Source organism: Erpetoichthys calabaricus, chromosome 1 (genome assembly GCF_900747795.2).
Source record: "Erpetoichthys calabaricus chromosome 1, fErpCal1.3, whole genome shotgun sequence".
NCBI lineage: Eukaryota > Metazoa > Chordata > Cladistia > Polypteriformes > Polypteridae > Erpetoichthys > Erpetoichthys calabaricus.
The window spans coordinates 256992520-257004961 of record NC_041394.2 but is presented as its reverse complement, the minus strand read 5'-3'; the positions used below and the strand labels follow the sequence as shown (position 1 = coordinate 257004961).

The window sequence follows — 12442 nt, the reverse complement described above, 5'->3', positions numbered from 1 at the left end:
TCTCTCCCAGTCACTCTTCCACTGCCTCCTCCACACCTACACTCAAGCATTGTCCACATTCCTCCTGAATCTGGCTCATCCTTGTGAGGCAGGCATCTACTTTTATCTCCCACCCGGGAGTACCTCCGGTCTTCTGCACACATGGTTTCGAAAGCAATTCCAGGTGAGACGGAAACCCCATGAAGTAGGGCGCACCAGTCCCTGATGCATTGCCTGGCAGCACCAAAAAGGGCTAAGTTGAGGAACTCCATGTCCCATGGTGCCCTGTTGGAATCCAAGGCACTGCCGCAACCCAGGGGGGATGCCATGTAGTACTCCACAGAAGATAATGTACTGTGTTCACTCTCTCCCCAGTTCCTACCATTCCGAGGGTGACCTGGCTGGGTAAGGCTGCCAGCTGTCCCTCATAACATTAATTCTGGCTAACAATGAATGGCTTCTCCATGCAGATGGGTTGATTACATAATGAACAAGATTTGTTACGAATATTATTTCATCTCTTTCAATACATTAATTTTTACGTGTTCATTGTGTTTTTACAAGTTCAATATTTCTAAAAAATTCCACCTTACCCAGGATTCATGTTCTGATCTCTGCCTGAGCACAGTCTTTTGGCAATTCCTAGAGAGTTAGGACAAGGCAGCTCACGAGTGCTCCTAAATTTTGAAGCAGTCAGGAGTAGTTTCCTAACATATGAAAACTGATTAAATGTTTTTACTTATACTCCTAAAATTAGGAGCAAATTTGTGTCACTCTGAGATTTTTGAACCACTTAGGACTCTTTTCTTTCAGAGACACTCAATAAATATGGCCATAGCACTGGGGTCCATAGTGGAAGCACTAAGTAGAAGGCAAGATCCAACTTTCAACAGGATGTCAGCCCAACAACGGGTATATTTACACACTGACCCAGAATCATCTATAATATGTTACTTTACACTTAACCAAACATCTCAGAGATGTCAGAGAATCCCAGAATACATTTAGAAAAGCCATACAGGGAGGTGCAGAGTGAACAAATTTTCAACTGGTAATGACTTTACGAGGAATCAAGCTCAGGTTCTGTGAAGCTGGGAGTCAGCAGCCACTTTTCTACCATGCTATCCCAATTATTTCAAAATCAAGTTCATGCTCAAATGTATTTATACTTACTGTACACTGCTGGGCAAAATTTAGTTTAATGAAAAAATAAAATTTGCCTAGTTTAAAAGAAAAATTTCCATTTATTTAACAATTTGACATCTGTTGTTTTTAAAGATGTGCTGTGACTTCATTGCCTTTAACGTGCTAGTGAAATAATAGCTAGATATAGGTTTATATTAAGGAATTTAAAACATATTTTCTAATAATGCAGGTGGTAGTGTCATACTGTGTGTAATCTTCTAAGCAGATACCTAAAATTTTCTCTTCAAAAATGCATCCCTTACTTTATCTTGTAATTAATAGCCATTGTTTTAAATAAAAGCATGTAAAGTTGAATCACTTTAAAATAGGGAATTACAATATATTCACGAATTTTGCTTTAATTTACAAAAGTGACTTAACTTAATACTGTATGTAGAATTTATATTTTTATATGTAATTTTTTGGCATGTTTGGAGACATGCCAAAATATTGCTTTATTGTGGTACGATAGAACTGGAACAAATGGTGATGGCCTACAAAAGTCAAGGGAATTTTTGTAACAAATAATGAGGTTTGGACATTTTATTTATCATGATTAAGGCTTTAAACCACTGGTAATTTGTATCTGATATGATGGTATATTAATTTCAGCCCTATTTTGGGGAAAATTAATAGCCCCTCTTCCTGTGAAGCAATAGGCACATGGAGCATATAATGTGATCAATATCATCAGCACTGGTCTTTACCTCAATGTTGGGTTCAGAGCATTTAGTTTCTTCAGGTCTTCTAGTTGTTAAGTCAGTGCATGGTCCTGCCCCATTAAATCCCTTAACAGCATTGTTTCCTTGATTGCCTTCTCAACCATTACCTGCTCAGCCCACCTTGAGCTCTTCTTCTTGTAGAGTGTGATAAAGCCAGGGCTTTTTTCAAACCAGAGAGGTGATGAGAATCTTTTTATTTTTACCTAGCATTTGCAGGAAGTATCTATTTAACAGTCTTTGAAACTGGATTCTTCCATGTACTTCCTTATCCAGATACAAATTGCAGACTACAATAAACTTCTGTGTTTTTGTTTTTGTTTTTTTTTCTCTCTTGGTGTTAGCAGGTTCTGCACTTCTATTATTTTTCCCTTTAACTAGTTCTTCATATGTTTCTTCTGGGTATTGTGATGCTTAGATACCCTCTCTATAAATTATCGTGACTTTTGTGTTTTGAACATTGGTCTTTGGGTAAGATTTCGTGCTTACTGTGCCTTCTGCATTTATCATTCTTTACAGTTCTTGCTTAGTATTTAATACCATACCTTCTTTGCCTGAAAAATGTATAGCAATGCTACAAGTAAGAATCTTAGTCTCAGACCACTTCTGATTTGTTTCTGATTATTTCTCCTTTCTAAACAGTTCAGTGTTTGGAATGTACAGTATAACAATGGATAAAGTACTCTTTGTATACAGTGTATTATGGATATGATGGTGATCAACCCTGTATTGGAGTGAAATGGATGAATCAATGGATGTATGCCTTAGAAATTATTCTTCTTTGTCTGAATATTTGCAAAGCAAACCCAGAGCCCTGCATTCTGGTGTTTTAATGGCTTAAAATTGAAGAGGGTAGTTAAAGCCTCCTAGCAATTCCTGCAGTCTAAATGTTCATTAGGACTTTGTATTTCTTCCCAACTTCCCAATGTGATGTAAATTCAAACATTTTTATTTCAGTAAAGTTATACTGTATATACAGTATATATATATATCTGTAAATGCTGTTGTCTTAAGCAGTTGTTTTATTGCACTGTACATGCTGTATACATTTTAAATAGATAGATAGATAGATAGATAGATAGATAGATAGATAGATAGATAGATAGATAGATAGATAGATAGATAGATAGATAGATATTTTATTACCCCAAGGGGAAATTCATATATATATATCTGTTTTCTACTTTTAGAATAGTCTAAAGATAGTAGTCTAATAGTCTAGTAGTAGAATAGTCTAAAGCACTGTACTGTATATGTTGTATATATTTTATACAGTATATGTATTGTTTTTTTACTTTTAGAATAGTCGAAAAATAATTTTGATCATTTTCTCAATTAGTCACAGTTTTCTTTTTTTGAGTATCTTTAAACAGGGATGATAGCACAGTGCTGCTGCCTCACATCTCCATAGAACAGGTTTCAGTTTCTATGTTGGTCTTTTTTCAAATTTGTCTGTGTGGTCCTCTCTGATAATTCCTTTACCTATTGTATTCTAAAGATTAAGTAATTAATTGAAGTCAATAAACGGACCCAATCTGAGTGCATGTGGCAGTGTGTTAAGTATCGTGTGCCTTGTACATGGGGTCTGGTTTCTGCCTTGCATGTAGTGCTGCCAGGTTGTACAACAGCTTCTTGCAGCTATATTATGTTAGACATATGATAAAAAAAAAATGTAAAAACTTTTTTAAACAATTATTTTAAAATCCATTACTGTAAATAGTTTCTTAATTGAAGTAGCTTTTAATCACAGTGGGATTCTCTTGTCAGGTATGTGTTACCTGACACGGCTTAAGCTTTTTATTAAATAGAATTACCATTTTGTTTTAGAAGCTGTGCATTAAGATAAATCATGAAGAGTTTTTAAACTATATTGACTAGAATGATAACAGGGATCTTATAACAGCACAATTTACTTTCATTTTATCAATGTAAAAGTAATTTTTTCCTTTAACCTTGAGAAATTCCTATTAACTAAAGGTGAAAAGTAAATACAGAAACAGAGAAAAAAGAAATATGTTAATCTAAAATAGCTATTTTGTATTTGTTTGTTTATTTAGGTAAAATATAAAGCTTCTTTCTTCCTTTTTAAATGTCATTTCAGTTAATTTTGGAAGCTCATAATGTACCAGAGCTTTCTGCTGGGGTAAACTGTACATTTGAAGACTTGGCAGAGATGGATGGATTGGTAGTCGGGAACCGAATTACATGTATCTCACCAGCAGAGAAAGAAGTGCCTCGAATCATTACAGATAAAGGTAAGAACAGCCATTTGTCTGTTAGCACGCAGATGAAATACATTCTGTCTTGTACACACGGATTAGAAAAGAAAGTGACTTTCACCTTCCCAACCCCTTCATTATAAAGCTGAGTCACATACCACTTTGATGTGCTAGCCAAAAAAACAACTAAATGTCCTACACTTAGCAGGCACAGCATTGCAAAATGTTTTTCAACAGTGCATAATAACCTTATTTCAAAGGAATATGATCCTGTCATGTTAAACTAAAATACCAACAGTAAGACATTATGAAAATTTAAATAAAATTACAGAATGCCATAGGTGATCAATATGTTTATCTCATGTTGAGACTATAATTTGGCTAAAAATATGAGTTATGTTGGATTAAATAATGATAGCTGTGATATTTTATTGAAAAGTATCCAATTATGAGAATAATTTTAAGAATTACATATAAATCAATCCATACAATTTTTTAAATTACTACTCTCAGAAGAGGTTATTAAAATATTGATGCAGCATGGGCATTGTAGAATACAAATGGAAGATTTTACAGATATTTAATCATTGGCAACATATAAGAATCACAGACATATATTCTATCTTTTAATTAATCATAATCCTAATCTGAACAAATTCAATAAAGTTAAAGTCTTTGTATTGAATAGTGAACCTTATACTCAGTGACATAAATGGTAATTAAGAGCATTTAAGACTGAAGCCAGGAAGCACTTCTTCACATAGAGTCTGGAACAAACTGCTAAGTCATGTAGCTGAAGTGAACACTTTGACAATTTAGGATGAGACGATAAAATGATGAGGCATTTGGACAATTTAACGATTAGCTAATTAAATTGATGGACTGAATGGTCCCCTCTTGATTGTCAAACGTTTTATTTTCTTATGTTCTTACATACCCTTGCAATGAAGTATTTCTATCACAGATTTGTGCTTTTTTGAGCTGCTTGGTATGCCGCCAGTGAGGTTAGACGCATTAGGCTGCAATTAATCCCTTTACTATCTGAGATTGCACATTACTACCATGATTTTAGAAAGAGTGTTGGGTAAAGTGATTAGAGTATCTAGCTTGTGTCAGTAATAGCCAAAATTGAACAGTGGACAATAAAATAGATCACATAAATCATATGGCATAAATTTCATAATCCAATTTATTTTATTAATATATTAAATAAGAGAAATGTGTTTCTTACATTTATAAAATTAAACTTAAAATCTCACACAATGGACACATTAAAGATGGAACTGTAATCAGCATAGACAGAGAAAAAGAAACATGCAGATGTAAGTAACATCTTGGCTGTTACTGAAATTTACCTAGATTTACCTAAATTAAATTTATTGTCATCTGAATCATAGTACAATGCTATTCTTATTTACATACTAACTCTGATATAGAACAAATAAAGAGCTATAAAAGATATGACCTTCAGCAAGCCTATTACACGGCATATAAAAACAGTGCCAATAGCAATATCAAAATGTGACATTCAAAAGTCAAAGGTTTAGAAGAAAATAATTGCCTTAAAACTTTGAGGTGTGGCCCTTTTTAAACTCCATTGTCTGTTAGATGACAGTGAAAAGGGACGATTGTGTCCCATGGCTATGTTGTTTTCCTTGAGAGGCAGTATCCTGTGAAACGGTTCAACATCCATCCATCCATCCATCCATTTTCCAACCCGCTGAATCCGAACACAGGGTCACGGGGGTCTGCTGGAGCCAATCCCAGCCAACACAGGGCACAAGGCAGGAACCAATCCAGGGCAGGGTGCCAACCCACCACAGGACACACACAAACACACCCACACACCAGGGCCAATTTAGAATCGCCAATCCACCTAACCTGCACGTCTTTGGACTGTGGGAGGAAACCGGAGCGCCCGGAGGAAACCCACGCAGACACGGGGAGAACATGCAAACTCCACGCAGGGAGGACCCGGGAAGCGAACCCGGGTCCCCAGGTCTCCCAACTGCGAGGCAGCAGCGCTACCCACTGCGCCACCGTGCCGCCACGGTTCAACATTGTCAGATAAAATTTGCTCCAATGATGTCCTGCTCTGTTTTTACCAACTCATGTTATTCATTGCAATTCCAAACTGAGTATCCAATGATATTTTGTATTAAATCTTTTATTGTACTTGAAAAGGAATTGTCTATTTGTTGTGAAGGTCATGTTAGTCATATGAGGAAGGAGGCGCAGCAGTACACATTTTTAATTACTTTTAACTGCAGAGGATGTTAAATGGGAGTTTCCAGAAAAGCAAAGATCTTACCACATCTGCTCTGGACGCTATTCATGTAAATGCAAGCAAGAAAATAATTAGTTTTTCTTTTTGTTGATATAAAGGTTATTATCACTGTACCAAGATTCTGAGTTTTCAGCCTGTTCTGTGTAGGTTATCTCACCTTTGCTGGTCATCAGGTTTTCGTCTGCAATATAATCAGCAAATGTGAAGTTAGCATTGTAACTGTGTTTAGCTGCACAGTCTGTTAAAGGCGGGCATGGCAGAGTTCTTAACATAACTTTGGGGCCATCACATAGGGGAGATATTGGCATCCGTTCTCACAGACTGCATCATGATCAGTTTAGAAGGCACTTGAGCATTCTAGTCTATGAATTTGGTGTCCACCATTATTATTTTTATTTCAAGCTAAATTAGAAGAGAAAGGGAAATTATATTATAAGAGGATCAGTTATGATGATCAGTTATATGCATATTTATTTGATCATTACTAGCCTCTGAAAACACTTCATTATGGTTTATGCAATTATGTAATTGTTAAGTAATTTGGAAATGGACATTGGCATTTGTTAAATTTATATTTCTTAAACAATGGAATAAATATTATTTTTTAAAGTAAATGCAAAATGGTACTTTGATGCAGTGAGATTACAGAACATGGCTCACAAGTCAATCTAGGCCAAGAGACTTGCAAATGTTCACTGGCATAAAACCTGTCCTCTCAGTTACCTCACAGTTACATAGGAATAGAGAATCATTAGGGGATAGTAGAGCAGATTTTAGTGCTTATGTACTCTAAAAGGCACTTTGAGCATTGCATTTGTCCAAAAAAGGTATGGGTATAAGTGAATCAACCTGTTTTTGATTTATAGTTCATTAGTGCTTGTCTTCTGTGTTGTTTTCCATACAAAGGTTCACATTGACAGATTTTGAAGCCAGTGTTTTAGTTAACTCCAGAATGTTCATCAAGAAGCGAAAAAAAATCTTTTAGTAGGAACACAACCCACTCCACAACCTAGAGATGTTATGAGTTCTAGTACATTTTTAATTTTTAGCTTATGTTTTTCATGTATGTTCTTTTGGACATTCTAGTTCTACCTTTGTTTTGAAGTTTCTTTTGTTTTAGGAATTATTTTAGTTGTGATTCCATAATGTTTTGCTAAGGGTGCTGTCATTTTGTGGCCCTGTTGCCAAGATAAAGTGGCCTTTTGCACAGTTACATGCACTCAAAGCCATGATAAGTGACATCTACAGTGCATCGATATTTAAGCAAGTGTCATGATTCTGTATGTGTCCAAGATTGTCAATATTCTTGTACCTTAGCTCAAGATTCATCTGTGCCCCGACTTCTTCCCTAATTTCCTAAGACTTTGGTTTCATTTTGGGTTAGTTCATCGTTCATTTTGGTTTCAACCCAAGTACTGTAGTTTCTCGATTTCCAATTCCATGTTCTAGTCTGTTTCCTTTTGCCGTCGTGGCCTACCAAATTCCAATTAACCTGTGGCAGAACAGTATCATTCTAACAACAAACTGCTCTTGGTAAGTCAGAAGAAAGAGCACAGACAATTAATCTAATGAAAGATGTGGATGTGCAATTGAAATATACAAGTGTAACAACAGTCCTAGTTTTCAGTGCTCAGTATTCATAATAACATGAACTGAGTAGATTGTCATTAAACATAGAACTCTAGGTAGGATGTCATAATTAGGTGCAAAATTCTAAATCAGTGTGTTCTAATCTTACAATTGCAAGCTCCTATTAATCACATAACATTTTATTTACATAGCATCTTTGGCAAGCAGAATTATTACAAAGATAAATCAAACAAGACAAGAAGCCCTGCTGTTAACATCGATGTAATAAGCACTTGTTGCAATTTTTCACCATTAAATTATCTTACATGTATGAATTATTACATTTTATATTAATCTTCATTGAATACTTATCTTTTTGGAGAGACATTCATACATAGTAGAAATGTAATTGAAAGTTTTAATTTAAACAGCCAAGCAACCAAAGCAAAGGCTAGATACTTTTAAAATGTATTTAATTGTATTAGAATAGAAAGTATTTTCTTTATTCAATTCCTTACTCTGTTCTCTTCTGACTGGCAACAGTCACAGAAATGTACAGTATAGATCATTTAGTTTGATGTCAGGGTATGATCTTTCTTTCCTTAAAAAATGTCTTATGACCTTGGAATTGTTGTCTCTGGGGAAAATATCTTAAGACATTTTTTAGCCCGTGCCCAGCAGCAATGGATTACCAGGTCTGTTATTAGCAGCGTATTTGAAAATATTTATGTATGATATATAATTCATTACGGGGTTGTAATGACTGTCTTCAGTGAATTTTCAGGTTTTTTTTTAATATCAACCCAGCAAGTGATATTCAGTGATAAAATTACAGACCCTTGCTTACTGCACCTATAGCAGTACATTTTGAATGATTTCTTCCTTCTTCTTTCTTTACTTCTTCTTTCTATCACTTCGAAATATCTGATTAGTGGTAGTTGTCAGAAGACTGGGCACAGATGGGCCAGTAATGTCAACTGGTGAAGTAACATTGTGTCATTATAATTTAGACAGATTAATTGTCAGCTACAGTTTGTTTTGATTGATTAATGAGTCTTTCAACTTAAAAGAGAAACATAATTCACCCCCAGAGTCGTGTGACCAGGGTCACAAATTTGAATTAAACATGAGATTCCTGTGAGTAAAACAAAAGAGATGGACAGAATTGAAAAATTGTATATAACTGTTAGTTTGAATTTCTCACCTCAAATGAGTTTGAAAAGTGCTTGGAAACCTTTTCATATTTCTGTTTTGTTAATTTTGTATTTTATATAATAATTATCTGACTAAATTCAATTGGTAAGCATTTCCTTATAGTGTTTTTTTATTTATTTTATAGTTAAAGTAATATTTTAATATATATGATATAATCGTACCAATATTTTGCAGTGGTGTATAAATTATATTAACAACGCTAAAGATGGGATACTCATAATATATTCATTTCATGTATATTGTAGTTCACAAGTAAGATGTGGGGCAGCATGGTGGCACAGTGGTAGCTCTGCTGCCACGCAGTAAGATGACCGGGGCTCGGATCCTGGGTTCTCCTTGCATCAAGTTTGCATGTTCTTACCTGTGTTAGTGCGGGTTTCCTTCAGGTGCTCCAGTTCGTTCCCAACTCCCACCCAAAGGTCAAAAGAAATGCAGCTTAGTTGAATTGGTCATGCTAAATTAGCCCTGATTATGTTCACCCTATGATCGACTCACATCCTGTCCAGATATATATCCTGCCTTGCACCCTATGTTAGCTGGGTTTGGCTCCGGCCCCCCAACAGATTTAAGATTAATTGGGTTTAGAAAATTATATAGTACTAATGAGATGCACAAAGTATTTTACCTGAATACAAGGAGAATGTATATGGCGATTAAAAGGGACATTCCATTTTTTAAAGAAGGTTAGCCTGCTAAGTGTGCCGGGAATGTTAAACAGATGAACATCTGAATTATGGGTAGAAATTAAAAAACATCACTGAAATGTAAATATTTTGAGACTGAGTAAGCAGATTGTGTGATGCAACGTGATAATGCTGCAGAAAAACAGCCAAATGTAACTCGTGATACAGAAAAGTAGTCTACTTGTGGTCTAATATGAAATACATTTTTTGAAGAAGTGTGAAATTCTCATTAATTGTTAATGATTGCATGAATGGTTAAATGTGATTACTACTTTAAATACAGTATATATGCAAAGTGTAGTAGTCAACTCAGTCCCTTCTATAAAGAGTACCGTGTCTGTGTAGGTTGATTGTAGAGATTCCCATTTTCTCCCACAGTCCAAATGCATGCTTTTCATATATTGCCAATTGCAAAATCTCCCAATGTGAGTGGATGTGCCCTGTTATGGACTGGCATGTCTGTGGATGATTACAGCGTAATGCTAGTTGGTGCTCAAATAGGCTTTGCCTCCCCATGACACTGCACAGAGAAAAAAAATGGTAATAAAAATGAAAAGATGAGCATGTCTTCTTATTCTGCAGATGTTAGCTATTTCCTAATCGCTTGTAGCCACAAGTACAAACTATACAGAATAATTTAATATGCATCTAAAGTGTAATCTAGATGATCCTGCTATTTTAAGTAATGTCAGTATAACATGCTCTACTCCTGTTTAGACTGTGAAATACAGAAGCTATGAATTGATGAAGAAAAGCTGCATGATATGCTGTACCAAAATAATCATTTTAACTAAATCACATTTGGATTTAATAGAACCATGTGTCACCAATGACACATTTAAATTTTCATTTCTGCAAATTGCCTTTTACCCATTATATTTTATCATGGGGAATTACTTTGGGAAGATTACGACTCTTAAATGGTATGGCAAATTAACAGTTTACTGATCATTAAAATCAGATTCAATTAGGAAAAGAGAGAATGACCTGCATTCAATACAAATGAATCATTTGAATCACTATTTTTTTATATGTATATATCACCTTTTAACAATACAAATAATCTTTCAAATTATGTCACTGTCTTCTATAGAATATGGATTTTGAGTGTTTGCCCTGTATACATATGACTTTCCGATTCCTTTATATATTAAATGTTTTTTACTTTCAGTTTTGGATGCTTGTTAATCGTTGTCACTTCACTGTTCTGCTTTACAGTCAAAATGAACTATAAACTATGGGTGAGCTGCTAATAGTGGAACATCAATACAAATGCACTAGTTTTATACTATATATCTATATTATTTACAGGAAGTGTACAGTACTCTGACCTGACTAAATGAGTTTTTGTTTATATCACTACAAATGGCAAATATAAATTAGTATCTTTAATTGCCTGTTTTATTATTGGAGCGGATTTCAATGGACATGTTGGTGAAGGGAACAGAGGAGATGAGGAGGTGATGGGTAGGTATGGTGTCAAGGAGAGGAATGAAGAAGGTCAGAGGATAGTGGATTTTGCCAAAAGGATGGACATGGCTGTGGTGAATACGTATTTTAAGAAGACGGAGGAACATAGGGTTACGTACAAGAGTGGAGGAAGATGCACACAGGAAGATTACATCCTATGCAGAAGAGTCAATCTGAAGGAGAAGACTGCAAAGTGGTGGCAGGGGAAAGTGTAGTTAAGCAGCATAGGATGATGGTCTGTACGATGACGTTGCAGATCAAGAAGAGGAAGAGAGTGAGGGCAGAGCCAAGGATCAAATGGTGGAAGTTGAAAGAGGAAGACTGCAAGGTTGATTTTAGGGAGAAGGTGAGACAGGCACTGGGTGGCAGTGAAGAGCTACCAGACAGCTGGTAAACTACAGCAGTTGTAGTAAGGGTGACAGCAAGAAGGGTGCTTGGCGTGACATCTGGAAAGAGGAAGGAGGAAAAGGAAACCTGGTGGTGGAATGAGGAAATACAGGAGAGTATACTGAGGAACAGGATGGCAAAGAAGAAGTGAGATAGTCAGAGAGATGCAGAAAGTAGACAATAGTACAAGGAGATAAGGTGCAAGGTGAAGAGAGAGGTGGTGAAGGCTAAAGAAAAGGCATATGATGAGTTGTATGAGAGGTTGGACACTAAGGTGGGAGAAAAGGACCTGTACCGATTGGCTAGACAGAGGGACTGAGCTGGGAAAGATGTGCAGCAGGTTAGGGTGATAAAGGATAAAGATGGAAACGTGCTTACAAGCAAGGAGAGTGTGTTGAGCAGATGGAAAGAGTACTTTGAGAGGCTTATGAATGAAGAGAACGAGAGAGAAGAGGTTGGATGATGTGGAGATAGTGAATCAGGAAATGCAACGAGAGATGGCAGTGGAGTTTTTAACCAGACTGTTTAAAGGAATCTTGGAAAATGAGAGGATGCCTGAGGAGTGGAGAAGAAGTGTACTGGTGCCAATATTTAAGAATAAGGTGGATGTGCAGGACTACAGTAACTACAGGGAAATAAAATTGATGAGCCACAGAATGAAGTTTTGGAAAAAGTAGTGGAAGCTAGGTTAAGAAGTGAGGTGATGATTAGTGAGCAGCAGTATGGTTT

At 35.8% G+C, this 12442-nt stretch overlaps 1 protein-coding gene across 2 annotated transcripts in view; it reads left to right on the top strand.

Annotated features, from left to right (window-relative positions):
- Positions 1 to 12442, top strand: part of plxna4 (plexin A4) — a 1034568-nt gene that overhangs the window by 583261 nt on the left and 438865 nt on the right. For both annotated transcript variants that reach the window (XM_051928179.1, XM_028814360.2), the window contains exon 7: positions 3985 to 4138. In XM_051928179.1, coding sequence (XP_051784139.1) covers positions 3985 to 4138 — 154 coding nt within the window. The remainder of the gene's footprint in view (positions 1 to 3984; positions 4139 to 12442) is intronic.